At 41.1% G+C, this 26799-nt stretch overlaps 1 protein-coding gene across 4 annotated transcripts in view; it reads right to left on the reverse strand.

Annotated features, from left to right (window-relative positions):
- The window catches only part of tsnare1 (T-SNARE Domain Containing 1), a 265587-nt gene that overhangs the window by 142011 nt on the left and 96777 nt on the right, over positions 1–26799 (reverse strand). For all 4 annotated transcript variants that reach the window (XM_047362034.1, XM_047362037.1, XM_047362035.1 and 1 more), the window contains exons 3-4: positions 7575–7652; positions 528–597 (exon numbers count right to left, since the gene is read on the reverse strand). In XM_047362034.1, the coding sequence (XP_047217990.1) occupies positions 528–597; positions 7575–7652 (148 nt within the window). The remainder of the gene's footprint in view (positions 1–527; positions 598–7574; positions 7653–26799) is intronic.

Below are 26799 nucleotides of genomic sequence, written 5' to 3' on the forward strand. Positions count from 1 at the left end.
TACTCTTTGCTGGCCCTTCAAAAGAAATCCTAGTGAAACAAAATTTGACAAAATGTGGAAAGGTTCAAAGGGTGGGAATATTTTGGCAAAGTACTGTAAATGGTTAGGACTAAAGTGGGAGCTTTACTTGTACGGAAATCTGGATTCCGACTGAATGAGCAAAAGCATCCTTCTGTGGAAATCTTTTGGAAGAACCAGATCCGTGGTTTCTTTCTTTCTTTTCTTTAGTTAACAAACAGCATCAATGCAACAAAACAAATACAGACAGGTAAAAGTAAATGCAGCCAACCACTGAAAGCTTCCAAGGCCATCATAGAATTGTTCGATGGGATTGATGACATGCCAGCTAAAACAGCAGGATGTGATGCATTTTAGACGGGTGCAATCATCTCAGATTGGACACTTTGTCAACAATGTTGAATCTGGACATTTGTAGGAGCTCAGTTGAAAACAGAAATCAATATGGAGGAGGATGTAAAAACAAAAAGAAAATAAGACTACTTAGCTTGTGGCTGTGTGTTACTCACAGGCTCTGACGCAGCTCTGCTGTGTCTCTGGATGTGCCCAGTGACTGAAGACTTTTCTCCAAGGTGACAACTGAAGGAACAAATGAATGAAATCAACTTGAGAGAATATCCTGGAATCACACACACCTCCAGACACTTCCAGAATCCAAACAACAAGCATAAAATATTTTAAATAAATAAACTAGAATCGAAATGCCTAATTGCAATTCAGACCACATAATTTTAATACATTTTAGGAATCATAGAATCATCATCTCAATAAAACCAAATCAAAAACTCTGAAGAACAAACCTTAAATCAGTATTCTGTTATAATCAAGCCCAGTGATGAGCTTATCTAACCCAAAGTTCAAGCCCTTATTTGATCTAAACAGAAGTTTATAACATAACTAAAACACATCAAAGTTAATCTGAATCAGCATTTTTCAGTAATGGTGTAAAATAGTCCAAAACTTGGACCTAGTCCTAGCCAAGCAGTGGTGAAGATAACCCTCTGCAAAACAAGGTTCTCATTCAAGTAATCAATATATTATGAAGCGTTGCTGAGTGTTTGTACATTAACAGAGACAACAGTGTGCCCCTAAAATATGTCCACCTTACAGATTTCTTCTGTTTATGCTATAATGTTTCAGATCATCAAAAACATTCCATTAGAGAAATAGAGTAAATACAAAGAATATTTACTAAGGTTATATTGAGTTATTTCTACATTTTCTTCTAATTGTTAGTTTGAGTCCCTGAAAAAGACTAAACAGCATTGAATAGATGTGCAGCAAAACTAAGGGGACTATTCCTTTCGAGCTCCAACAGATCTGCAGAACAAGAGTCACAAGGAAGGCTGAAGCTATCCATGCTAACCCAAGCCACCACTATACTATAAATATAAGCTGCTGACATCGGGCTGCAGATACATGGTGATAAATTCTAATTCAATTCAAATTCAAAAATATGTTATTAATCCCAAAGGGAATTTAAATGTTGTGGTAGCTCATTTTATGCAGGTTTCTTCAAAGAGCTGTTGTAGATACTGATGGCTGTGGGCAGGAAGGATCTCCTAGCGCTCTGTCTTACAGCAGATCTGAAGAAGCCTCTGACTGAAGACACTCTGTTGTTGTACAACAGTCTCATGAAGAGGATGCTCAGGGTTCTCCATAATGTTCTTCATTTTATAAAGAATCCTTCTTTGCACAATGATCTTCAGAGGTTCTAGAGGAGCCCCAGAACAAAGCCAGCCTTCTTTATCAGTTTTTTGAGCTTTTTTAAGTCCCTGGCTCTGATGCTTCTTCCCCAACAGATGATGGCAGACAAGATCACACTCTCCACAACCGACTTATAGAAGATATGCAGCATCTTGCTGCAAACACTGAAGGTTCTAAGCTTCCTTAGGAAGTACAGTCTGCTCTGTCCCTTCTTGTAGATGGCTTCACAGTTGCATCTCCACTCCAGTCTGTAGTCCAGGTTAACACCGAGGTATTTATACTCCTTCACCACCTCTACCTCTTCTCCCATGATGGAAATAGTGTTTGACCTATTCCTGTTTCTCTTAAAAACTACAATAATATAATTTGTTTTATTCGCATTCAAGATGAGATGATTGTTTCCACATCATGCCACAAAGCGGTCCACCAGCTCCCTGTACTCAGCTTCCTGTCCATCTCTTATCCAACCTACAATTGCAGAATCATCTGAGTATTTCTGCAGATGTACCTGAAGTCTGAGTTGTACAGAGTAAAAAGGAATGGTGAGAGTACAATCCCCTGAGGAGCTCCTATGCTGCTGACTACCTGGTTAGACACACAACCCTTCAGTCTCACAAACTGTGGTCTGTTTGTCAGGTAGTCTTTGATCCATGAGATTGTTGAGGCCTGCACCTGAGTCTTCTTGAGTTTCTGACAATGCACATCAGGTTGAATTGTGTTAAATGAACTGGAGAAATAAAAGAACATGATCAAAATGTCTTCTACAACACTGGAACATTCCTCTGTGCCAGGCTAATGTTGAAGAGGTGCTGCAGAATCCCACAGAGCCGCTCTGCACAGGCCTTCAGGGCTGTAGGGCTGACACTATCTGGACCTGCAGCCTTATTCTGGTTCAGCTTGCTCTCCAGCTGCTTCTTGCACACCTCCTTCCTGTCTCTTATCTTGACTTCCTGTCTCCTTCTCTGAAGGCTTTGTTTCTAATTAAGCAGGTCCTTCAAGTCACTGGTGACCCAGGGTTTGTTATTGCAGAAGCATCTCACTGTTCTGGTGGAGATGGTGTTGTCCACACAGACGTTCATATAGTTGGTCACACACTCAGTAATGGCATTGATGTCCTCTCCATGTAGGCTTACTCAGCTTCCTGTGACCATCTTCTCACCGTTCTTTTTATGACAGGTTGCTTCTGAACAAGAGGCTTATATTCCGAGCAGAGAGAAACAATATTGAGACCTTATTTGCCTATAGGATGTCTTTAGAGATGTATGAGTCATGGACATTTGCATATAACAAATCCAATGTTTTATTTTCTCTGGTAGAACAGCTGACAAACTGTTGAAACGTTGGAAGTGTAGCAGAGAAAGAAGTTAAAATTACCAGATATTGCCACAAACACATTGGGGTATTGCATCTGTAGCTTAGCAACAACTAAGCTGAAGACATAACATACAGTGTCGGCAACAGCTGATGGTGGAATGTAAACTGTTGCCAAAATAATACTGATGTGTTGGGGCTTGAGCAACGGACAAACCCAGAATGCAGACTAGCAGGCAGCATGATGATAAGTGGAAAAATATTTAATAACAAAAGAAAAACTCACTCACAGGATGTGACGGCAAAAACAGACATGGGCAGGCTGGCAAGACAGGCTTGGCGTGAACAGCAGGACATGAGCATGAATTGAAAACATTGAAAACAAGACATGATATGAGAATTGTTTCCGCGATGACTAACTGAACAGGTGTGTATATATGGAGTGAAAACCAGGTGGAGCATGGAGACAGATTAACTTTGAGCAGGTGAACTGAATAAACTTAATTGACATACAGAACAAAACGTGGCTGCGGAAAAAAACAGGAATTCAAGAATACAAACTAAAAGAAATCAAACTAGAAAAACATGAAATCAAAGCATAACCAGAAGCCCAATCCAAGAAAACAACTTAGCAAAACATGAATACAAAAACTAAAGCATGACCAGGAAAACAAACAGAAGAACGATTCAAAACTTCAACTGTGAAAAAGATAAAAAGAAAAAACCGAAAACAATAACCAAACAACCCCAAATCATAACACTGATGAACATCCTTGGTAAAAAAATATGGCCGAAATTTTACCGCTAACAGTTCAATATCTGGGCTGCAGAAATAACTAATCACAGTAACGTGTTCTGGATTACACCATCTGTTGTTCACAAGTACTACTAGTCCACCTCCTTTGCGTTTGACGCTCCTCTTTAAGCCTCTGTCAGCTTGTATGGTTAGAAAGCCTGACAGAGAGACACTGGAGATGGTGATATGATCCTGCAGCCATGTCTCAGTGAAACACATAATACTGCATTTCAGATACCTGGGTTCATCAAACCTGTTTTCCAACTATCTCGCATTGTTTTTCTCATCAGCAAAAAACACGAATAATTATTTGACACGGTTAACAGGTAAACAAACCCTCATGTAACTATAGCATCTGAACTCCACTCTACCAGGGCCTGCAACAAATTTGCTAACTTCTTAAATGAAAAAACCTTAAAGATCAGAGGGGCAATCAACACATCCATATCAAGTCCAGTACCAAAGTTGTTTCCAACTAGAACTGACTTTGAGAAAAATCTCAATTTCACCAAATAAACTACAAAAACTTTGAAGAAATCGTACAGCAACTAAGCTCTAATTCCTGCTGTCTTGATGTTATACCCACAGCCTTCCTTAAGAAAGCTTTGCCTGTCATCACATTTTATTTAACTCAAATAATAAACACATCCCTTTTTCAAGTGTTTTCCCCCAGGCCCTAAAAACAAAAATTAACACAACGCTATTGAAAAAGACTACTTAAACAAGCTGCTACTGCAGAACTACGGGCCTATCTCAAACCTCCCCTTCATCAGTAAGATTATTGAAAAAGCTGTGTTTCAGCAGTTAAACAACTTCCTAACAATGACCAGCCGCTTCGATGTCTTCCAGTTAGGCTTCCGTTCTCACCACGGTACATAGACTGCCCTTGTCAAGGTATTCAGTGACATCCGTATAAATTAAAACTGTGGAAGAACCACAGTGCTGGTATTATTGGACCTTAGTGCAGCATTCGACACAGTTGATAACTCCATTTTATTAAAGCTCCTGAAAAACTGGCCTCGGCCTTTTTGGAGAAGCACTTGTTTGGTTTGAATCCTGTTTAAAGTACAGGTACTTTTTTGTGTCAGTAGGAAACTTTACATCAGAGACCACAAAAATCACATGTGGCATTCCCCAAGGGTCAATCTTGGGGCCCCTGCTATTCAATATCTACATGCTCCCCCTAACTCAGATTATAATAAACAACAACGTAAGTTATTATAACTATGCAGACGACACAAAGCTATACGTTATGATGTCACCAGGTGACTATGAACCCATTCAAGCACTGGGTACATGCTTAGAAGAAATCAATGCATGGATGTGCCAAAATATTCTTCAGCTGAATCAAAACAAAACTAAAGTAATATTTAATATTATTTGTTATCTTTTTTATTATCATCTTATCATTTTAATTATTAATTTTTACTCTCTTTAATTATTTGTGTTCATTAATTATTTAATTACCTTTATGCCAGTGTAATGTACTTTTCCTATTATGTCTCTTTCTGTTTTTTTTTTTCATGTACAGCACCTTGAATTGTCTTCCTACTGAAAAGTGCTATTTAAATAAATGTTCCTTGTCTTGCATTGCCAACAGTACAGTAAAGTATTGATACATTTTAATTAGTTTGAGTTTGGACTTTGCTGCAAATTAGAGAGAGATCTCGAGGGGGCTACAGATGAGAGTAACAATTAACACACACACATTATATATATATATATATATATATATATATATATATATGTATGCCTCCCCAGCCCCCCCTCTAGCTCCGCCCCTACGTACTGGCAAGAACTACTTTTTAAAACTACTTTCACCCCTGATCATAACAAATGTAAAAACAATGTAGCTGCAAAAATCATTTTAGCTGCACACTTCCAATACTGGAGAGGATAATCGTCCAAACAAAAAAAAATGTATCCACCACCTGAGTAATTAGAGTCCTTAAAAAAAGAATATATCAGAATGAAGGTAACAGAGCTACTCCAACATGCTGCCACACTGAGCAGCTAATTCTGGAAAACAAGTGAAATACAAAAGGTAGAAATTTTAATTTGTTCCTGCTGTGTTAGCCTCATTAATAATTTGACTTCATAGTTCCATATAGAGACTATAGAAGCCAATGTTAGTATCCTGGTTGTATCAAGAACCAATTGTGTATATATTTGCATTTGAAAAGATATTCTTTATTTCCACTGCCATATATACATAAATAAATCCTCACTGAGAGCAAAGTGTACTGGAGTAAAATTCCTTGTTTGTCTGTACAAACTGTGCAATGAAGCTGATTCTGAATTCTGAATGTTTTGGTTTAATTGTGTTTCTGTTAGTTGCATTTGTACCTACTTTTCTTTGAATTGCTCTTTGCTAACTGCCCCTTGGGGACAATAAAGTTTGATCGTATTTATCTTAAATAATAGTTTGGGATTTCACTCATTAATTTGTTCAATTATTAATGCAAAAACCCTTGAAGGAGAATCTCCAGTGATCACTGTGACCTTAAGCTCAACCACAGTTGCAGTGAGTCAATGATCCAAGGCAATCTAGGAAGTCTACCTCTGAATGGTTCCAAAAAAAGGTTTTGAAATGGCCTAGTCAAAATTGTGAGATGCTGTGGTGCACCAAAAACATGCTGTTCATGGTCAACATACTATCAGTGTGGCTGAATTTAAACATTTTTGCAAACCAGATAGGGCTAAAATGTGAAAGAACTTCCCAGTAATTAAAAGCACTTGATGGCAGTTGTTGCTTCCAAGGCTGGCTAAGCCACTCATTAAGTTTAAAGGGCATTACACATTTAGACAGGGCCAGATTTGTTTAGATAGTTTTCTTTGCCTAAAAATGAAATAATTATTTACAAGCAAAAAACAGATGCAGTCTTAAGGGGCTTTTTAAGGTGGAACAAGTTAATACCAAATGTAACGTCTTGAAATGCATCAAAACAAACACTGCTGTGTTTGTTTTGTTCTAGCTGTGGGGATAACACATTTTGAATGATGATACAATGTTACTTTCATGTTGCGGTGAAGAGAATATTGACTGTAGTGACAATGACACATCTATTCTTGAGAACTAAACAGCTACTGACAATGATAGTGTAATTGATTGCACAGAGACTTAATGTGGATGTTAGATGGTGTAATGTGAATAAAAATAAAAAATGAAGGAAATACATTTACATTTGTGATCACAGCTGTTACACCTTAATTTTAACTGTGTCCTTGTAAGATCTTAGTTAAGGGCTAGACAGTTGTGCCCCTTAGCTATCAATCAACATCACAGAAAACATTCTAGGGTGGTAGTGCACAACGTATGGGTAGAGCTATGATGGGGGGATGAGGCCTTGGTCTAACCTAAAGTAAACCTAGATGATTCACTAAGGGAAGAGTTCCATCAGAATTAAAGTTGTGTTAAAATTAAAGCTTAATGACTAACTTCAGATGAGTTTTTTTAAATTCAAAAATACACAAATGTTTAGCGGTTTGTCGATGAAGATCAATACCACCAGCTAGTTCCTGGGGACCGAACGGAACCAGTCAAGGTTTGGAGTTTTTTTTTTGTTTGTTTTTTGTTTTAACTCAAACAGAATATTAAGTAAATCTCTCAGTAAAAACTACAACCAAACGTACATCAAAAAAGGAGATACAAAGTACATAGAAACCTAGAATTTGAAGAGGGGTGTGCCTTCATTTTACCCACACACATACAGTACACACTGAACTTGAGTCATAACTTTACCGTTGGCGTTGATCTGGAAGATACTGGTGGAGGCTTCTTGAAACACATCTTGTAGTTCTGAAGGGCTGACCTGTGTGGCTTTGAAGAAAACATGGTGTGAGCAAAAACTACACTATAGTCACATATAGTACACCATACTAAGCCATAAAAAAACAACACAGTTCAAACATGTACAGCATTGCAACAAATCACTATACATAATGAAAGTTTGGAGAGATCTGGATTTTTCTTTAATGTGACCAAACTTCATACAACCTGCAGGTTATATGATAACATTATTAACCAGTGTCAAATAACACAAGAAAGACATGAAGATTTTTGTTGGGTTTTCTGGCAGCAACATACACTATTTAATATTCACTGATTCCACACTTTGCTTTCTGTGGAAACAGCAACAGAACAGCATAAATTATTACGTACATTTCAGTCTAAACAAAAAAATAGATCTTACCCAAACCTTGCTGCTATCAAAAAACCCGTCAATTTCCTCCTATATTAGTCTTATCTGTTCAGTTTAACTACTTTTTTTGACTTTTGACTCCCAGCAAACATCCAACAGAGCATTTTACAGAGATGGGACATTTGTATGTTCATTATCATCTTTTTGTTGGTTTTACGTGCATTTTGGAAGGAGGAGGGGAGGAGGTTGGTCACGTGGTATTTATTTGGTCATGTGACAGTGACAATTATGTAGCACAAGATTGTGGGGTGTTTAACTGATGCTGAGAATCAATGTCAGCGGTGTAGCTGTTTGCTCACTGCGGATCAAAGGGTAGGGAAATATATATCGTTGTACTCATCGTCTTCCGCTTATCCGGGACCGAGTCGCGGGGGCAGAAGACTCAGCAGAGACGTCCCTCTCCCCAGACACCTCCTCCAGCTCCTCCGGGTGGAGCCCAAGGCATTCCCAGGCCAGCCGAGAGACATAGTCCCTCCAGTGGGTCCTGGGCAGTCCCCTGGGCCTCCTCCCGGTGGGACGTGCCTGGAACACCTTCCAAGGAAGGCGTCCAGGAGGCATCCGGTATAGATGCCCGAGCCACCTCAACTGGCTCCTCTCGATGTGGAGGAGCAGCGGCTCTACTCCTCACCCTATCTCTAAGGGAGTGCCCGGCCACCCTACGGAGAAGCTCATTTCAGCCGCTTGTATCCGGGATCTCGTTCTTTCGGTCATGACCCAAAGTTCATGGCCATAGGTGAGGGTAGGAACGTAGACCGACCGGTAAATTGAGAGCTTTGCTTTTCGACTCAGCTCTCTCTTCACCACAACGGACCAGCACAGTGCACCCATTACTGCAGCAGCCGCACCGATCCGTCTGTCAATCTCCCGCTCCCTTTTTGCCCCACTCGTGAACAAGACCCCGAGATACTTAAACTCCTCCACTTGAGGCAGGAACTCCCTCAAACCTGAAGAGGACAGGCCACCCTTTTCTGGTCGAGTACCATGGCCTCGGACTTGGAGGAGCTGATCTTCATCCCAGCCGCTTCACACTCAGCTGCGAACCGCCACAGCGCATGCTGTAGGTCTTGGCTAGAGGGAGCCAGCAGGACCACGTCATCCGCAAAAGAAGAGACAAAATCCACTGGTCCCCAAACCAGACCCCCTCTGGCCCTTGGCTGCATCTAGAAATCCTGTCCATAAAAGTTATGAACAGGACCGGTGACAAAGGGCAGCCCTGCCGGAGTCTAACATGCACCGGGAACAGGTCCAACTTAGTGCCGGCAATGTGGACCAAACTCCTGCTCCGCTCGTACAGGGACCGGATGGCCCCTAATAAAGGGCCCCCGATTCCATACTCCTGGAGCAACCCCCACAGGGCATCACGAGGGACACAGCCGAATGCCTTCTCCAGGTTCACAAAACACATGTGAACCGGTTGGGCAAACTCCCATGAACCCTCGAGCACCCTGTAGAGGTTATAGAGCTGGTCCAGCAGTGTTCCACGGCCGGGACGAAAACCACACTGCTCCTCCTGAAGCCGAGGTTTGACTATCGGCCGGACTCTCCTCTCCAATACCCTGCCATAGGCCTTACCAGGGAGGCTGAGGAGTGTGATCCCCTGTAGTTGGAACACAGCCTCCGGTCCCCCTTCTTATGAAGGGGGACCACCACCCCTGTCTGCCAGTCCAGAGGCACTGTCCCCGACCGCCACGCAATGTTGAAGAGGCGTGTCAACCATGACAGCCCAACAACATCCAGAGATCTGAGGTACTCAGGGCGGATCTCATCCACCCCCGAAGCCTTGCCTACTTTATAACCACCTCGGTGACTTCAGCCTGGGTGATGAAAGAGTCCAACCCCGAGTTCCCAGTCTCTGTTTCCACCACAGAATGCGTGATGGCATGATTGAGGAGATCCTCGAAGTACTCCTGCCACCGCCCGATAATGTCCTCAGTCGAGGTCAGCAGCCTCCCAACCCGACTATAAAAAGTGTTGTCGAAACACTGCTTCCCCCTCCTGAGGCGCCGGACGTTTTGCCAGAATCGCTTCGAGGCCAACCGGTAGTCCTTCTGCATGGCCTCACCGAACTCCTCCCAGGCCCGAGTTTTTGCTTCTGCCACAGCCCGGGCCGCAGCACGCTTGGCCTCACGGTACCCGTCAGCCACCTGAGGAGTCCCACAAGCCAACCACAGCCAATAGGACTCCTTCTTCAGCTTGACAAGACCCCTTCACTGCCGGTGTCCACCACCGGGTTCTGGGATTGCCGCCGCGACAGGCACCGCAGACCTTATGGCCGCAGCTACGGGCAGCAGCATCGACAATAGATGCGGAGAACATGGTCCACTCGGACTCTATGTGTCCAACATCCCCCAGGCTCTGCTCAAAGCTCTCCCGGAGGTGGGAGTTGAATACATCCCTGGCCGAGGGCTCTGCCAGGCATTCCCAGCAGACCCTCACTATGCGCTTGAGCCTGCCAAGTCTGTCGGGCTTTCTCCTCCTCCAGCGGATCCTACTCACCACCAGGTGGTGATCAGTGGACAGCTCAGCCCCTCTCTTCATCAGAGTGTCCATAACATGCGGCCGAAGGTCTTATGATACGACAACAAAGTCGATCATCGACCTCCTGCATAGGGTGTCCTGGTGCCAAGTGGACACCCTTATGTTTGAACATGTTGTTCATTATGGACAATCTGTGACTAGCACAGAAGTCCAATAACAAAACACCGCTCAGATTTAGATCGGGGAGGCCATTCCTCCCAATCATGCCTCTCCAGGTGTCACTGTCGTTTCCCACGTGGGCGTTGAAGTCCCCCAGCAGAATAATGGAGTCCCCGGGAGGGGCACTATCCAGCACTCCCAACAGGGACACCAAGAAGGCCGGGTACTCCGCACTACCGCTCGGCCCATAGGCCGAGACGACAGTCAGAGACCTATCCCCAACCCGAAGGCGCAGGGATACGACCCTCTCATCCACTGGGGTAAACCCCAACACGAGACGGCTGAGCTGGGGGGCAACAATCAAACCCACACCAGCCCGCCGCCTCTCCCCGTGGGCCACTCCACAGTAGAAGAGAGTCCAACCCCTCTCAATGAGATGGGTTCCAGAGCCCACGCTGTGCGTGGAGGCAAGCCCGAATATTTCTAGTCGATATCTCTCGACCTCCCACACAAGCTCAGGCTCCTTCCCCCACAGCGAGGTGACATTCCACGTCCCTAGAGCCAGCCTAAGCATCCGGGGATCAGGCTGCTGAGGTCTCCACTTTCGTCCGCCACCCAATCCTCTTTGCACCGGTCCCTCACGGTTCCCCCTGCAGGTGGTGGGCCCACTGGGGGATGGCCTCGCGTCTCTTGTTTGGGCTTGGCCGGCCAGGCGCTCTCCAGTGAGTCCCGACCCCAGGCCTGGCTCCAGGGTGGGACCCCGGCTCCAACGTACCGGGCGACGTCACGTGCCTCGATAGTTTTGTCCTCATGAGGGATTCTTGGAAATATATATAATATATACAGGCCCTTCTCAAAAGATTAGCATATTGTGATAAAGTTAATTATTTTCCATAATGTCATGATGAAAATTTAACCTTCATATATTTTAGATTCATTGCACACTAACTGAAATATTTCAGGTCTTTTATTGTCTTAATACAGATGATTTTGGCATACAGCTCATGAAAACCCAAAATTCCTATCTCACAAAATTAGCATATCATTAAAAGGGTCTCTAAACAAGCTATGAACCTAATCATTTGAATCAACAAGTTAACTCTAAACACCTGCAAAAGATTCCTGAGGCCTTTAAAACTCCCAGACTGGTTCATCACTCAAAACCCCAATCATGGGTAAGACTGCCGACCCGACTGCTGTCCAGAAGGCCACTATTGACACCCTCAAGCAAGAGGGTAAGACACAGAAAGAAATTTCTGAACGAATAGGCTGTTCCCAGAGTGCTGTATCAAGGCACCTCAGTGCCAAAACCACTGGTAAATGGTTTACTGACCATGGTATCACTGTGCTCAATTGGCCTGCCAACTCTCCTGACCTGAACCCCATAGAGAATCTGTGGGATATTGTGAAGAGAACGTTGAGAGACTCAAGACCCAACACTCTGGATGAGCTAAAGGCCGCTATCGAAGCATCCTGGGCCTCCATAAGACCTCAGCAGTGCCACAGGCTGATTGCCTCCATGCCACGCCGCATTGAAGCAGTCATTTCTGCAAAAGGATTCCCGACCAAGTATTGAGTGCATAACTGTACATGATTATTTGAAGGTTGACGTTTTTTGTATTAAAAACACTTTTCTTTTATTGGTCGGATGAAATATGCTAATTTTGTGAGATAGGAATTTTGGGTTTTCATGAGCTGTATGCCAAAATCATCCGTATTAAGACAATAAAAGACCTGAAATATTTCAGTTAGTGTGCAATGAATCTAAAATATATGAATGTTATATTTTCATCATTACATTATGGAAAATAATGAACTTTATCACAATATGCTAATTTTTTGAGAAGGACCTGTATAGTTCACTGAGGAAACTATGAATGCCAACATATACTGTGACATGCTGAAGCAGAGCAAAATCCAATCCCTTTGGAAACTGGGTCGCCCTATTAAAGAAACTGAGGATAAAGGTGCTGGACTGGCAAAGGAAGTCTCCAGACCTAAACCCTATTGAGCATCTTCCTGAAACGGAAGGTGGAGGACTGCAAGGTCTCTATTATCCACCTGCTCTGTGATGTCATCATGGAAGAGGATTCAAGTGGAAAACTGTGATGCTCTAGTAAACTCCATGCCCAAAACAATTCAGGCTGTGCTGAAAAATAACGGTGGCCACACAAAATACTGAGATTCTGGGCACAAAACCTGTACACTACTTTACACTGTATCAAAGTATCATATCTTCAGTGTTGTCCCATGAAAATATATAATATAATATTTCTCAACTTGTGAGGGGTGTACTTCTGTACATCTTACTCAAAACAATACAGACAAACCAGAAAACAAACCAGAATATGAACTTAACTGGTATAAATTCAAACCGAGCCTAAACCATAAAAAGCAGCACAGTAGTCTTCATAACATCAAACATGTGACTGTAGTCTGCTATCAAAAGCACTGCTCTTGTGTAAAATCAAGTTAATTGACAAGTTATAGAGACGTGTGATGAAGTGGTCTGCATTTTAGCCAAATGATACTAGCCTTATATAAGTAAGTACAAGCTGCAGTTGTCTATGACTTCAAAATTTCAGCTGTTGCCCTAACTACAGGGCCGCTCGAACTTGAATGGCACCGGCCCAGAAACCGACCCCCCGCCCGATGCTGGCCCCCAACGACCACCAGCCCCATCTAGAGACAGGCCACAAACTGTAATCCGCAAAAACAAACAATACATACAAAGAAAAAAAATAAAGGAGGGGTCCACCTGGTCCAAATAAGCCAGCCAACCAGAGCTGCCTCCGGAAGAAACAGTAACAACTGCCAATGAACTCCAATGTCAACCCTATGAACCTCCGAGGGGCCTGCCAACCTGCCCGGAGGAGCAACACCCAATATTCGCCGTTTATAAAAAAGTCATATGCTGCCAGTTTTTTTTTCTTAAATCCCTCACAAGAGGAGGCTTTAATGTTCACAAAACAATTCCCCAAATGAGTTTTGCACAAATATGTTTAGTTTTACAGCAATTTAAACACGTAATGACATTTAAAGGCCCCTAAGACATTCAATTCAGTTCAATTCAGTTTATTTATATAGCACCAATTCACAACACATGTCGTCTCAAGGCACTTCACAAAAGTCAGGTACATACATTCCAAATAAAATGGCTGACTGTGAGCCAAAAGGTACAGAAAGCACCTTTTTTTTGCAGCAACACCCCATGTCTGATATCATTACAAACTAGAGACACTCATCTTTCTAACAAGGCATATCTCGTGTTTCCAGCACCTTCTCTCGTGATGTAATTTGTATGCATAGCTCATGCGCTCTGTGTACGTCAAATTAGTCTGCTGGCTGCTACCTTGTGTTCTGCTCACGGAAGAGGAAAATTACCAGTTTTAAGACATTTAGCAGACCAGTGACATTGTAATGGCATATTCTTCGAACAGCTGAGTCAATTAGGAGGAGTGTTAAGAAGATGTGCTTTGGAGTAGGGGGTGAGTTCATGAGAAAGTTACGGTGTTACTTCTTTCTTCCAGCAGATTTACATTACATATCTCCTACTTCATTTTAAATTCAATTAGATAACCTTCATTATTTCGAGTATTGTCCAATTAAAACCAGCACAATATGGCCGTGGTTTTAGAACAATAGATGAAAGAGTGATTCGAGCACTGCAATTCTCAAAACAGCAAACACTGCACACACATGGAATAAAATTCCCACAACCTCTATCCAAAAAATTTAATTTTAACAACACAACAATCGAACTACATGTTAAATGAGGTAATAAACTATATACAAATAAAAAGGGAAAGGGGGACCAATAAAATGTATGCAATTTTATCACAGTTCATATTATTTCCCAAATTAGAAATTAATAATATTTTATTATAATCTGTATTATAATCTAGCTTGTCTTAATTACCCTCATGATTTGCTGGATAAACAAACAGCAGATCATAACTTAACTTTTGGCTGTTCTTCGATCGACAGATACGCTAACATCAGAGAGTATCCAACTTTGGATCCAAAGACCCTTCGAAGTAGAGTCTTATGACAGCTTGAATTTTTTTCGAATCTGTGTTCACCTGCCTGCTTTCAAGGATATACTCCAGGAAGGTCTTTTACTTCTCTGCTTTTATGTGGCATCCTTTCTCAAGGAGGTGTTGGAAGACCAGTCAGATAATTTTTTGATACTGAGATAAAGAAAGAAGTGACTATGCCATGGAGGTAAACAAACACATTGTCATTGAGGAACTCATGAAGGACATTATTCTCTTAAAAAAACGGATGGATCATTGTGAGGCTGAATGGCATCACAAGTTACCTGAAGTGACCAAGTGGGGTCTTTAAAGTGGTTGTCCATTTCTTAACTTCCTGAATTCTGATCAGATGGGGGGCATTGTGGAGATCTAGTTTAGTAGATGATCGACCAATGATCTCCCTGAATAGCCAGGCAGATTAGGTGTTCAAAAGACTTGGGCTCAACATGACACGGTTACTCATCTTTTGTTAGAATTAAAAATGTGTAAGGTCCTTCAACAGTTCGTAAATCATGCTGAAATACTGTGAAGCAAGAATCAGAAATTACAGAAGGCTTCTTTGGATTTAATATGAATGGACAATTTTTATTTAAGTGCAAAAAATTAGTGGTAAATATGAAGATATGTTGACATCTTTTTACTAGACAGGTGGACAGAAACACCACACATTTAATCTAAAGTGTAATGAAATATTCAAGCTGTAGAGGCTGTGCACTGGCAGCAAGATGCTGTGTGGATATCACCACAGATTAAGTTTGGTTTGTTTTGAAAAAAAAATGTCGTTAGTTCAGAGGGAATCGTAATTTCCAACCACACTGTCATACAGCATCAGCACATGTGTGACCAAGCTGCTCTAACAGAGATGACGAACCGCTGAAAAAATATCTCGAAGGCAGATGAGTGTTTTAACTTGTATTTGCAAAGGATTTATAATGAATGCTCTAATAACCCCAACAAAATCATGATTGGTATACAACACTTATATACTATCAAAAGTCTTATTTTATTCATAAATAGTAGAATGTTTTTTGTGAAAAGTCTGATTCACATGCAAAAATTATAAAAAATAAAAATAATCCTAAGGAGCAAATCAAAACATAGAAACATTTACAAACCCTGGAAACTAAGCCAATGAAAAGTTCATATATGTGGTCTCCAGACATAAATTCATGCTTATAAAATTGCTGTCACACTGTTTTTTACCTTGCCACAAACAACTATACTGACAAATGCGTTGGGTCACATACTTTTACACACTTTGGAACTTAAGTTCTCATTTTCAATCCATTATGTTTAATATTATGTTAAACCACTATTTGCAGCTATAACAGCTGCAGCTCTCATAGGAATTTTTGACCACTTTTCTAGAAGCACATACAGTAAGTAAGGCCAGACACTGCTGTGAGATGTCTTTATGGACCTTACTTTGTGCACTACTACACAGTCATGTTGAACTAGGAAGGGAACATCCCCATACCTTTCCTTAAAAGTTGGGAATTAAACTTGTCCAAAATGTCTTTGCATGCAGAAGCATTAAGAACTCATTTCTCTGGAGGAGAAAACCAAACTCCTGGAACACCAAACATCGAACTTTACACTTGACATACTGCAGTCAGGTAAGTGCTGCTCTCCTGGCAGCTGCCAAAACCCAGACTCTTGGCAGAAAAGGTCATATTTTAATCACTCCAGAGAACACACTGCTGGCACTGCTCTAGAGTCCAGTGCCAGCCTGCTTCTCACTATTGCATTCAATGCTTTGAATTGGACTTGGGGATGCAAGACTTGGCTGCAGTTTCTCAGCTATGGAAACCTATTCCATGAAGCTCTCTGCACACTGTTCTCTAGCTAATCTAAAGGACACGTGAAGCTTAGAGGTCTGTGGATATTGGCTACATTCAAACAGCAGGCAAATGCGGCACAAATCAGATTTTTACTCATATGCGACCCGTAATCCAACTTTTTCATGGCAGTTTAAACGGCCCCATTTGTATGCGGTGTCACATCAAACTGTTTTATATGTGACACCGAACTGATAGACCGAGTGGCCATAGCCACCATGCACCACACTGACAGGTGTGCAGTGCATGCCTGGTGGAAAAGAAATGGCGCTAGCCTCCCAACTAGTGCATCAAACTTGCTACTATCCATTCCCCTTCTTCGCCCCACTGACAGAAAGTGTAGGAATTTGTCACAAAAAAATTAGGAAATTGGTGAGCTCTAATACGAAACCTCAAACAACCACAGACAATGTGCGAGAACACGGCGCGGGTGACAGTTTGCGCAAAGTACATCCGACTGTGTGGGAGCCTTAAGATTTGTGCTCTTTTTTTTATTTGTTGTTTTATGATAATGGTAATTATATTGTCAGCTCCCATTGCACACCAATTTAAAAAATGATACACAGACGTCCGTTCGTAAACAGTGTGCTGCTGTGTGAACACAGCTGGACCATTGTCTGCTACTACACCTGCCAGCAAGGCATGCATGGCAGTTTACAGGTAGTGGGCGTCACAGCTCTGATGTGATGTCACAGCAAGCTATATAAGAGCACGTGAGACACTCCAACATTGCTTTTTCTCCTGCGAGAAACCGGGACTCGGTAACCATGCAATGGAAGCGCACATCATTGGAGAGTAGAAACTCACACGTGGGTTTCATTCAGTCTCCTCTCTGGCCTAACTCATAAGAAGCTCGATGAACTTAGAGCTTACTGTGATAAGAAGACCAGTAGGTTTTGCCTTAGAGATCAAAAGGCGTGGACCTGACACACAACTCAAGAAAAACCCATGGAGGTTTTCCAAGGAGATGACATTTCCTCTTTGTTTTTGCTCCAGTCGACTGCTGACGGTCCGTCATATTTTTCCCCTTTTGCCAAAGAAGAAGCCGACCATCCTTGAGTTTGTTACAAACGCATAACAACTCTTTTCCCCTGTTTTTCTTTCTCTCTTCTCTCTACTCGCTGCTCCAGAGAAGACGACACCAAGTCATTTCGTTTTTCTTTTATTTCTGTTAGTGCGATAGAAATAGCTTGGGCAGGATAGAGTAGGATTTTAGGGCGATTTAGAATCACCACTTATTGTAGGCCAATGTGTTCTAAGTTGTATGTGCATGAAATGTCTAATTGATCCTTTGACTGCTGTTGGACTCTGAAAGCTGCTGTGATTTGAAGCTGTGCATGTCTCACTGTGTGTTGAACTCCTGAGTGCGGAGTCAGGTGAACTTAAAAGTTGGACTATTAGAGGTTCTCAGAAGCCCAGAAGTTGCCGCTAGAACCTCATAGTGGAACACTCACTGTTCCATTGTCTTCACTCTTAGTGTCTTTCCACAGGTTGTCGCCTAAAAGTTTATTTCACTGAGCTCCCACTTTTTTTTTTTATTGGGGGGGGGATGTGTGTCAGGAATGTGTGAATGTGTGTATGAATAGGTGGATGACTGAATGTAGTGTGAAGCGCTTTGGGGTCTCTGGGGACTTGATAAAGCACTATACAAGTACAGGCCACTTACCATTTATGGCTGCAGGCTGGTGGAGGCCGCTCCCAAAGGGGCTGTCTATGTGAAACGTATTGCTGTACCGATTACATGTTCCACATTCCAAGTCAATACAAAGCTTTGTTCCATTACCCTTTTTGCCCATAAACTGCTGGTTTGATCTCCATAGACACTCAATGTTGTTTTTATTTTTGTTTGGTTAGTTATTATACCCCTTTTTGTAGAATTGTGCATGCTTGACTAGGTAAAGATTATTGAATCAGAATAGCAAAGTGTATCAGGGCTGTTGATTTAATAAATGTTCACTTAGATAAAGAAAAAGCGTTTGTGTTTATTTAGTGCAAGAGTGATTTGTCTGTCCAAATAAGGTTAGTGTTCCCTGCCAATTGGTGGAACAGTTCATAAGCAGTGATATTCAGTGTGATTTTGATTGATAATTATCAATTATTAATGTTAATTAACTAATTGTAATTATTAATAGCTGTAAGAGTGCATAGCCATAGTGCATCTCTGACTTCTATTTGTAAGCATTGATTTTGGTTAAGAACAATTAATTGCCTGATTTATGATTTCTAATGATAAATTCTGATAAATATTCATTAACCAATAATCATAATCCTTACACCTCAATATTCTGGATTTTATATACCAGTGTATTGTGATGAAGAGTGTAAAGCTTACAGTATACAATTGCACTAGGACAGGGAAAGTTAGGGTTGTGGTGACATCACCATCTTATTTCTCTAATTTATTTTTCCATGCTTAACAACTGCCTGACCATTTGGAGATGAAAGCTCATTGCTTAATAAATGCTTGATGAATGCCCTCATGTGGTCAAATAATTACAAGCTGATTAAGAAAATTGCCTTCAGTTGGAATCAATATGTGTAAACCTTCACTAATGCAGACAGAGTGCATACATGATGTAGCTTGATATTAAGTAATGTTATCAGTGGTCAGCTCATGCCTCAGAATATTTCGGCATATCCAAAATAATCAGTGGGAGCTTGGCTTTGTTGTTGATCAAATACTACAATATGGGATGCACTGGAGGAGGTTGTTTGAGTGTCAGATGGACATATTATTGTTGTAGAGAATTGTTGTGCATTTTAATAATATTCACAATTTTTAAGACAAATTATGAATAAAAGATTAAAAAGTATTTTTAAAAAGTTAACCAATATCTGGAGCTCTCTCAAACCTGGATTTATTAATAATTTTCAGGTCAGCACCTGGAATCATGCTCAGTTTTATCGACTAAAGAGGTTCTGTACAAAACAATTACACAGGAGGTCATCTTAAGGCACCAATTTCAACAAAAACTTGTGAGGACATAAAACAGATTCAGTAAAATGGCTGAAAAAATGTTTTGGAGTAAACATCAGTGATGAGTGTAACAATGTGTTTTTGGCCAGTCTTGCAGTATTTTCATTACTGACTTGTTCCCACGTTGTCCTCTACACATTTATGTGAGGGAATGGGCTGGAGATAGGAGGAGGAACTGCTTTCATTGAGTAGAAAAGGCCCAGCTGTCATAGACATGCTTTGCTGCTCATGAAAATATATTATTCTGCTTTATATTGAACTACTGACTGATCCTGTGTTATTAGTTTGTTTGGTCAGAAAATTGTAACAAACATATTGTACAAATAATTCAAAAACAAATAACTGACTGTCTAATCACTGTGCATAATAAAGCATTAAATCCTATTCATGTTTTACTAAAATAAAATTAAAATAAAAGGACATTTGATATTTATAGAAAAATTAATCAGAGCAAGTGTCTGTAGAGGAAAAGGGAATAAATGATAACAGAAAGCTGTTAAGTATATTCTTACTTAGCATGTCTCCAAGTCCTAATGAGAAACTGCAGTGAACTGATTATAGCTGATGATCATCAGTAAAGTTAGCTTCTCTCTCTCTTTTTAAAAGAACAGAATAATCAAAACAAAGTGCAATGATGTCTAGTTCTGAACTGTCCCAACATGCTGGGGATAAATTATCATCAATGCAATGTTTCAGACAATCTGCAACCTGTACAATTATACTCTCAAATCAAAGAGAAGCCTAATCAGGAGTTCCCATCTCATCACACTTGAGGTCACTGGTTGTCTCCTTTTTTATTGTCCTCAAAAGTGCAATCAAGTCCCTGAGCAGCTGGAAAAATGAAGACCTAGTCAGGCCCCAACTGCTAACACTGTAGGTGGAGCTAACTGACAAATATGCTTTGATCGACCATAACGCTGACAGGTAAAGTGGATAGTAGGCCTGTCCTGTAGCAGTGATGGTCTAATCTACACGTTGTGATGTGTAGGACTTTTTGGATGGACCCTGAACTATACGTAGAGCTTTGTAGAGGCAGGATGTTAAACATATCCCCAACATTTTATTTCCGCCATCTCCCAGTTTACACTAATCTGTAGTTCATATTTACTTGAAATTACACAACAGGGGTTCAGTATTTGTGTTCCCAAAAACAAAATTTAAACCCAGCCATTCATGCATGATATCACACTATTTTGCATTAAAATACATTGATAAAATCCACCAACCTTAGTGGAAATATTTAATTAAAGGAGGTCAAGAGTTCTGCTTTCAGCATCTCAACGGATATGGAGAGAGAGAGAGAAACACTCTTATCAGAGCCTTTTTTAAGAAATTCTAACTGGCAGCAGCTGCAGAAAGTGTGTATGGTTACAGTTCCTATGAGACATCTCGCAGGCTTTAATTATTAAAGATCTATGGATCATTAAAGAACTCCTTCTGAGTTAAAGCGATTAAAATTTTGTTTCAGAAATCAACCTCTATGAAATTGTCATCAATTATGTGTTTAGACAGTCGATTGTAATCCTGATTGGAGAAAATGTATGACATCAATGCTGTTTGGGTCTGACTTTGGTGGCTGAGGATCTTTGCTCCCTGATTGAAGCCGCACCCAGGAGAAAGGGAGCCACTCAGGGATGTTCAATTCTTGAGAACAAACACTGAAGAACCCACAGTCAAAATGCACCCTATAATATTTGAATGGCATCCACACGCTCTAAATACAAACCAATGAGATCGATTGACATCTGACAGAAGCAAATAAGCCCACAGACACCACTCCCCGAAGTCATAGAGGGCTCTAGAGGTCAGATGGTGACGTCCAAAACTAAATTCCCAGGATCCCCTAGATGTTCTTTGTAACTGGGACTACAAGGGTGGTTCTGGTAAGACTGGCAATTCATGAAAAACTTAAAAAAACTTTAATGTTATTTGGGTTCTTTTACAGACAAAAATCCTATATGACTGCTTCAGTGAACAAAATTAGCAGAGACAATGATTCTCAGTGTGTCGGGCAACGGTGGGCCATTATTTACAGAAATGCACCTTCCTCAGCTCTTCACTGCTGTGACATATAACACTCTGCTTTTAGAACTCATCACTGTGATCATTTCCTTGCCACCCTGGCCTACTGTGAGGGTAAGGAGTGTCAAAATAAGGTGAGATCTTTCCATGTAATCCATGCAACATTTAGTAACTGCTCACAGTTAACTCCATAAAAGTTACAATAAATATCCTTATATCATTATGTGTAATCCATGCAATAATTATTAAAACACACAGTTGAAGCAGTGGGGAGTGAAACAAGCATGTTCTCATATACTGGAGCTGAGAGACTGGAGAGGCCTGTGTGGAGCCACATATTATCTGCCACATGTTATCTGTCTTATCTTTTGCAAAAATATAAACAAGTATATCCAAAGAAATGATGTATGATGATTTTACACCCTTTCACATGTATTGAATAAAATTAGTAGTCTTTGATTAACAAGTTAAAAGATGTATGATTGAAATGTGGTTAAGAACTGAGAATTAGAGGAAAAACATTATGGTCTGACATTCTCAATCAGCTATATATGAAAGAAATATAACATTAATCATTTGTACAGCATGAATAAAAAGAATGAAGTTATGGTTTTGCAATGGTGTTTTAAAGTGAATGCTGAAAGCTGAAGAAAGAAATGTGTAATACTGTGTAAAGTTTAAAACTGAGCAGATTAGGGAAAAATTGGAGGATGACTGGGAGTGACGAGAGCCAGCTGCATGCTAACGGGAGGAAGGGCGGATGCGACTACAGACCAGCATGGCTATTATTGGCATCTCCAAGGCTGAGAAGCAGAATCAGTAGGTCACAATGACCATGACTAAGTATTGAGCAATAACCAAGAAGCTGAGCTGAATAGGTTGCACAATAACTACGAAGCCTAATAAGGGCCTGACCAGTGAAAGCATCAAGCGCTATAAAAACAATGCTGAGAGCAGAAACGGGGTGGTTTTCCTCACAGAAGACCAGCGAACAAGTTCGGACGGAGAAAATAAGCTTGGATGGAAAAGGAACAGAGACACAGCCCCACTGATCGACTGCATTAAAAAAGAGGATCAACCCGTGAGCCCAGAAAGGACTGTGCCTCAAAATTAAGAATCTGATTTAATCTAAAGCCTTTTTATCCAGAAAACAGAAGTGAACTTGACCGGTGAACAGCTGATTGCTCTAAGTTTCAGGCTTCTGGAAGTCCTGAATCAACTTCAGTTATGTCCCCGGGTTTCCTTCAAATCTTCAGCCTCTGGAAACTACTGTCTTCTGAGAGAAATAACAACAAAGATCCTGTTTAACCATCAAAGTCTGGAGCATCAGTGCCTGCAACTTAAAGGAAGAAGACTGAAGATTAAGTCGTATTCCCTTCAAGAAACTACTCGTTGTTACCAGAAGAATTTTTCTCCATCAGGTGCATGGATGAGCCTCCGTCTTCAAAGCCTCTTCAAACCCATTAGTTTCAGCATCAGGGAAAGACAAGTTGAGTTGATTGATTCATTTCTATTATTGAAATTATTTTGTGTTGCCGAATTTAAGCTGTTACTGACCCCTGCAAAAGAATTACTAATTAAAGAAAGCATATAAAATTCTAGTTAAATCATGGACATTCAATTATTTGAGTCACCGTATTGTTGGTTTTTCATTGGTGGTAAAAAGTCTTGTTGCCTGGTTCTAAGATATTGTAGGAGGGTTTTATAGGTGGCCTTAGTCAAGTTTGTTAAAACAGAGCCCTTGGGGCTCGTGCTGAGCTACTAAAATTAACCTAGCCCATATACCAAGAGCCAGTTGTAAATTAGGGAATGAGCAGCCGTGAACAAAAGTGACTGTCGAAGGTGTGGATGACTGCAATAGGCTACTCGGTCGCCCGGACCTCCAGTTGAAGAAGGGCGAGACTTTTGGATGAAGGCTGTCAGAGCCTAGGCGAGTCATTTCCCGACACCAGCTTAAACAGAACTTTCAGTAAACCTGCTTAGTAAGACCTTTCAGGTTTAGGGAAGTCCGGACCCGTTGGATGGAGAGCTGGATTGAGCAATCCCTTTAGACATGGGGAAGTAGGAGGGAGGGGTTAGCTCATCGGACAACAAAAGGAGGAAAAAACTGTGGCTAGCATGCATTTATGAAGCATAAATGAGAATCTTCCTCTTTAACTCTGTCACCACCTATCTCAAATAACTATTAGAATTAGCTCCTATTGATCACATGGGTCCCCAAAATCCACATTGAATTTAAGAGCTGCTTTTTCACATGTAGCATTGTGGTCATGAAACAAACTGCAAGGCTCGTTTTCAGATCTAGCATTTTATTCCCCTGTGTCCATTCTAAACACTTTTGAAAACCTTTTTAACTGAAGAATGTTTTTATTTGAATCCTTCAGATTATTTTTATTACAAGTAAACTGTTTGTCTGTTCTTTATTATTGTATTAATATTAAGTGTACTATATTGGTGTGCATCTTGGCCAGGTTCTTCCGAGCAAAATAAATATTTTCTCAAGGGACTTCCTGGTTAAATAAAGATGAAAAACTTATTGACGTAAAGCAAAGCTCCATCAAGCTGGAAAACCTGGAGATCATCACCAAATTATTCCTGGACTGTTGGAAGAAATTCCTCTTGAAGGATGTTTAGATCCTCATTCATGACAGTGTTCTTGGGCAGAATTGAGAGAAAGCCCACAACACATGGTTCATGTTTTAGTTCTTCTCAACAATCTGAAGAAAGACACCTCACTCCTTTGCTGCCATTCTTGTCACAAGGTGTTTTCTTTATCTCATGGTTCATACAGACAGACTCACATAAACCTCACGCCAATGTTGTGCACATTCTGGAAAATTCTGGAAAATTTTTCAGTGATCTTTTCATTTGCTGGATAATCTTAAAACTCCTGAAGCATTTTCATTGCAACTGAACCTCTTTCCTTGACGTCCTTAAAAACATGCAAAGCTGCTTGCAGGCGCTGTATTGTCAGCAGCAGCTTCCTTCCCTCTGAAGCCGTTTTAATACAAAGTGGATCTGCATGCTGCATGCTTTTATTTGGAGGTAACCACTCCTATTGCAAGAAGACAATCAGACTGGAATCCTGTTTCCCCTGTGTTGATGATATGACTACACTGAAATAAAGTTTGATGATCATTACAGCAACCATGCAGTATAAATGAAATTTTCTTGGAAAGCAAACTTTACAATAAATTATCCTTCATCTGATCACTGCACAATAAACTAACAATATTGTCTAAAAAACCTGAAGCCTCAAAGCTGAGTTCACAAAATAGCATCAACAGTTTAAGCAGCAACTGTTTTTGAATAGTTAAAGTAATTAAGAAGTCACAAAGACAGCAGTAATCCACCCAGGTTGTAACGTTGTTATCTTCAATGCAAACCCAAGCTAAGGTCAACACAGATGTGTATTATGATGCAGGACCAGAGAAGCTTGGAACAATGGTATCTCAGGTGGTCCATTAATCTGCACGTGGGTGTCTGACACGTGGCCCACTTTGGCCACTTACTGCCCATCAGCAAAGCATGGGGCTGAAGAAGCGAGCATTCATCATAGCTTTGTCACATTCAGTCCAGCATCGTGCCTCATTTGAGCTTAATAAAGCAGGCCTGCATTTCCTGGGTGCTCATCAAAGGCAGCTAACTGTGTCGATGGGTCAGGTCCAACAGTGGGCTGTTTTTCCTGCTGCAGAAATTCAGGTGGGATTCCTTTTAACTACAAGGATGCAAGAAAGTTGGGATTCTGCGATAATTAGATTTTATCACTCCACCCACTGAGGTAAACCTATTTTCTGTGCTGAATTTCATCTGTTTTCTAAGTCAAATGGCAGAATAAATATATGCTCTTATCTAAATGTTCCTGAAATTTAGTCACCTTTTCAACACCTTTTTTTTTATGTTTTAGTTAACTTTTTCATATAAACTAAAATTGTATGTATCAATTTCAAAAGTCCACAATAGCAACCTTTTATACATTATATATGAGATACACTGCTCAAAAAAATAAAGGGAACACTTAAACAACACAATATAACTCCAAGTAAATCAACCTTCTGTGAAATCAGACTGTCCACTTAGGAAGCAACATTTATTGACAATCAATTTCCCCAGACCTGAATCCGATTGAGCACATCTGGGACATTATGTCTCATCCACCAACGTCAAGTTGCACCACAGACTGTCCGTGAGTTGGCGGATGCTTTAGTCCAGGTCTGGGAGGAGATTCCTCATCAGCCGACTCATCATGAGCATGCCCAGGCATTGTAGGGAGGTCATACAGGCACGTGGAGGCCACACACAACACTGAGCCTCATTTTGACTTGTTTTAAGGACATTACATCAAAGTTGGATCAGCCTGTAGTGTGTTTTTTCACTTTAATTTTGTGTGTGACTCCAAATCCAGGCCTCCATTGCTTGATAAGTTTGATTTCCACTGATGATTTTTGTGTGATGTTGTTGTCAGCACATTTAACTTTGTACAGAACAAAGTATTCAATGAGAATATTTCATTCATTCAGATCTAGGATGTGTTATTTGAGTGTTCCCTTTACTTTTTGAGCAGTGTATATACAGGGGTTGGACAATGAAACTGAAACACCTGTCATTTTAGTGTGGGAGGTTTCATGGCTAAATTGGACCAGCCTGGTAGCCAGTCTTCATTGATGGCACATTGCACCAGTAAGAGCATAGTTTGAAGGTTCAATTAGCAGGGTAAGAGCACAGTTTTGCTAAAAATATTGAAATGCACACAACATTATGGGTGACATACAAGAGTTCAAAAGAGGACAAATTGTTGGTGTATGTCTTGCTGGCGCATCTTTGACCAAGACAGCAAGTCTTTGTGATGTATCAAATGTCAGCATACCACCAAGAAGGACGAACCACATCCAACAGGATTAACTGTGGACGCAAGAGGAAGCTGTCTGAAAGGGATGTTCGGGTGCTAACCCGGATTGTATCCAAAAAAAACATAAAACCACGGCTGCCCAAATCACGGCAGAATTAAATGTGCACCTAAACTCTCCTGTTTCCACCAGAACTGTCCGTCGGGAGCTCCACAGGGTCAATATACATGGCCGGGCTGCTATAGCCAAACCTTTGGTCACTCGTGCCAATGCCAAATGTCGGTTTCAATGGTGCAAGGAGCGCAAATCTTGGGCTGTGGACAATGTGAAACATGTATTGTTCTCTGATGAGTCCACCTTTACTGTTTTCCCCACATCCGGGAGAGTTACGGTGTGGAGAAGTCCCA

This window comes from Girardinichthys multiradiatus, chromosome 3, assembly GCF_021462225.1.
Source record: "Girardinichthys multiradiatus isolate DD_20200921_A chromosome 3, DD_fGirMul_XY1, whole genome shotgun sequence".
NCBI lineage: Eukaryota > Metazoa > Chordata > Actinopteri > Cyprinodontiformes > Goodeidae > Girardinichthys > Girardinichthys multiradiatus.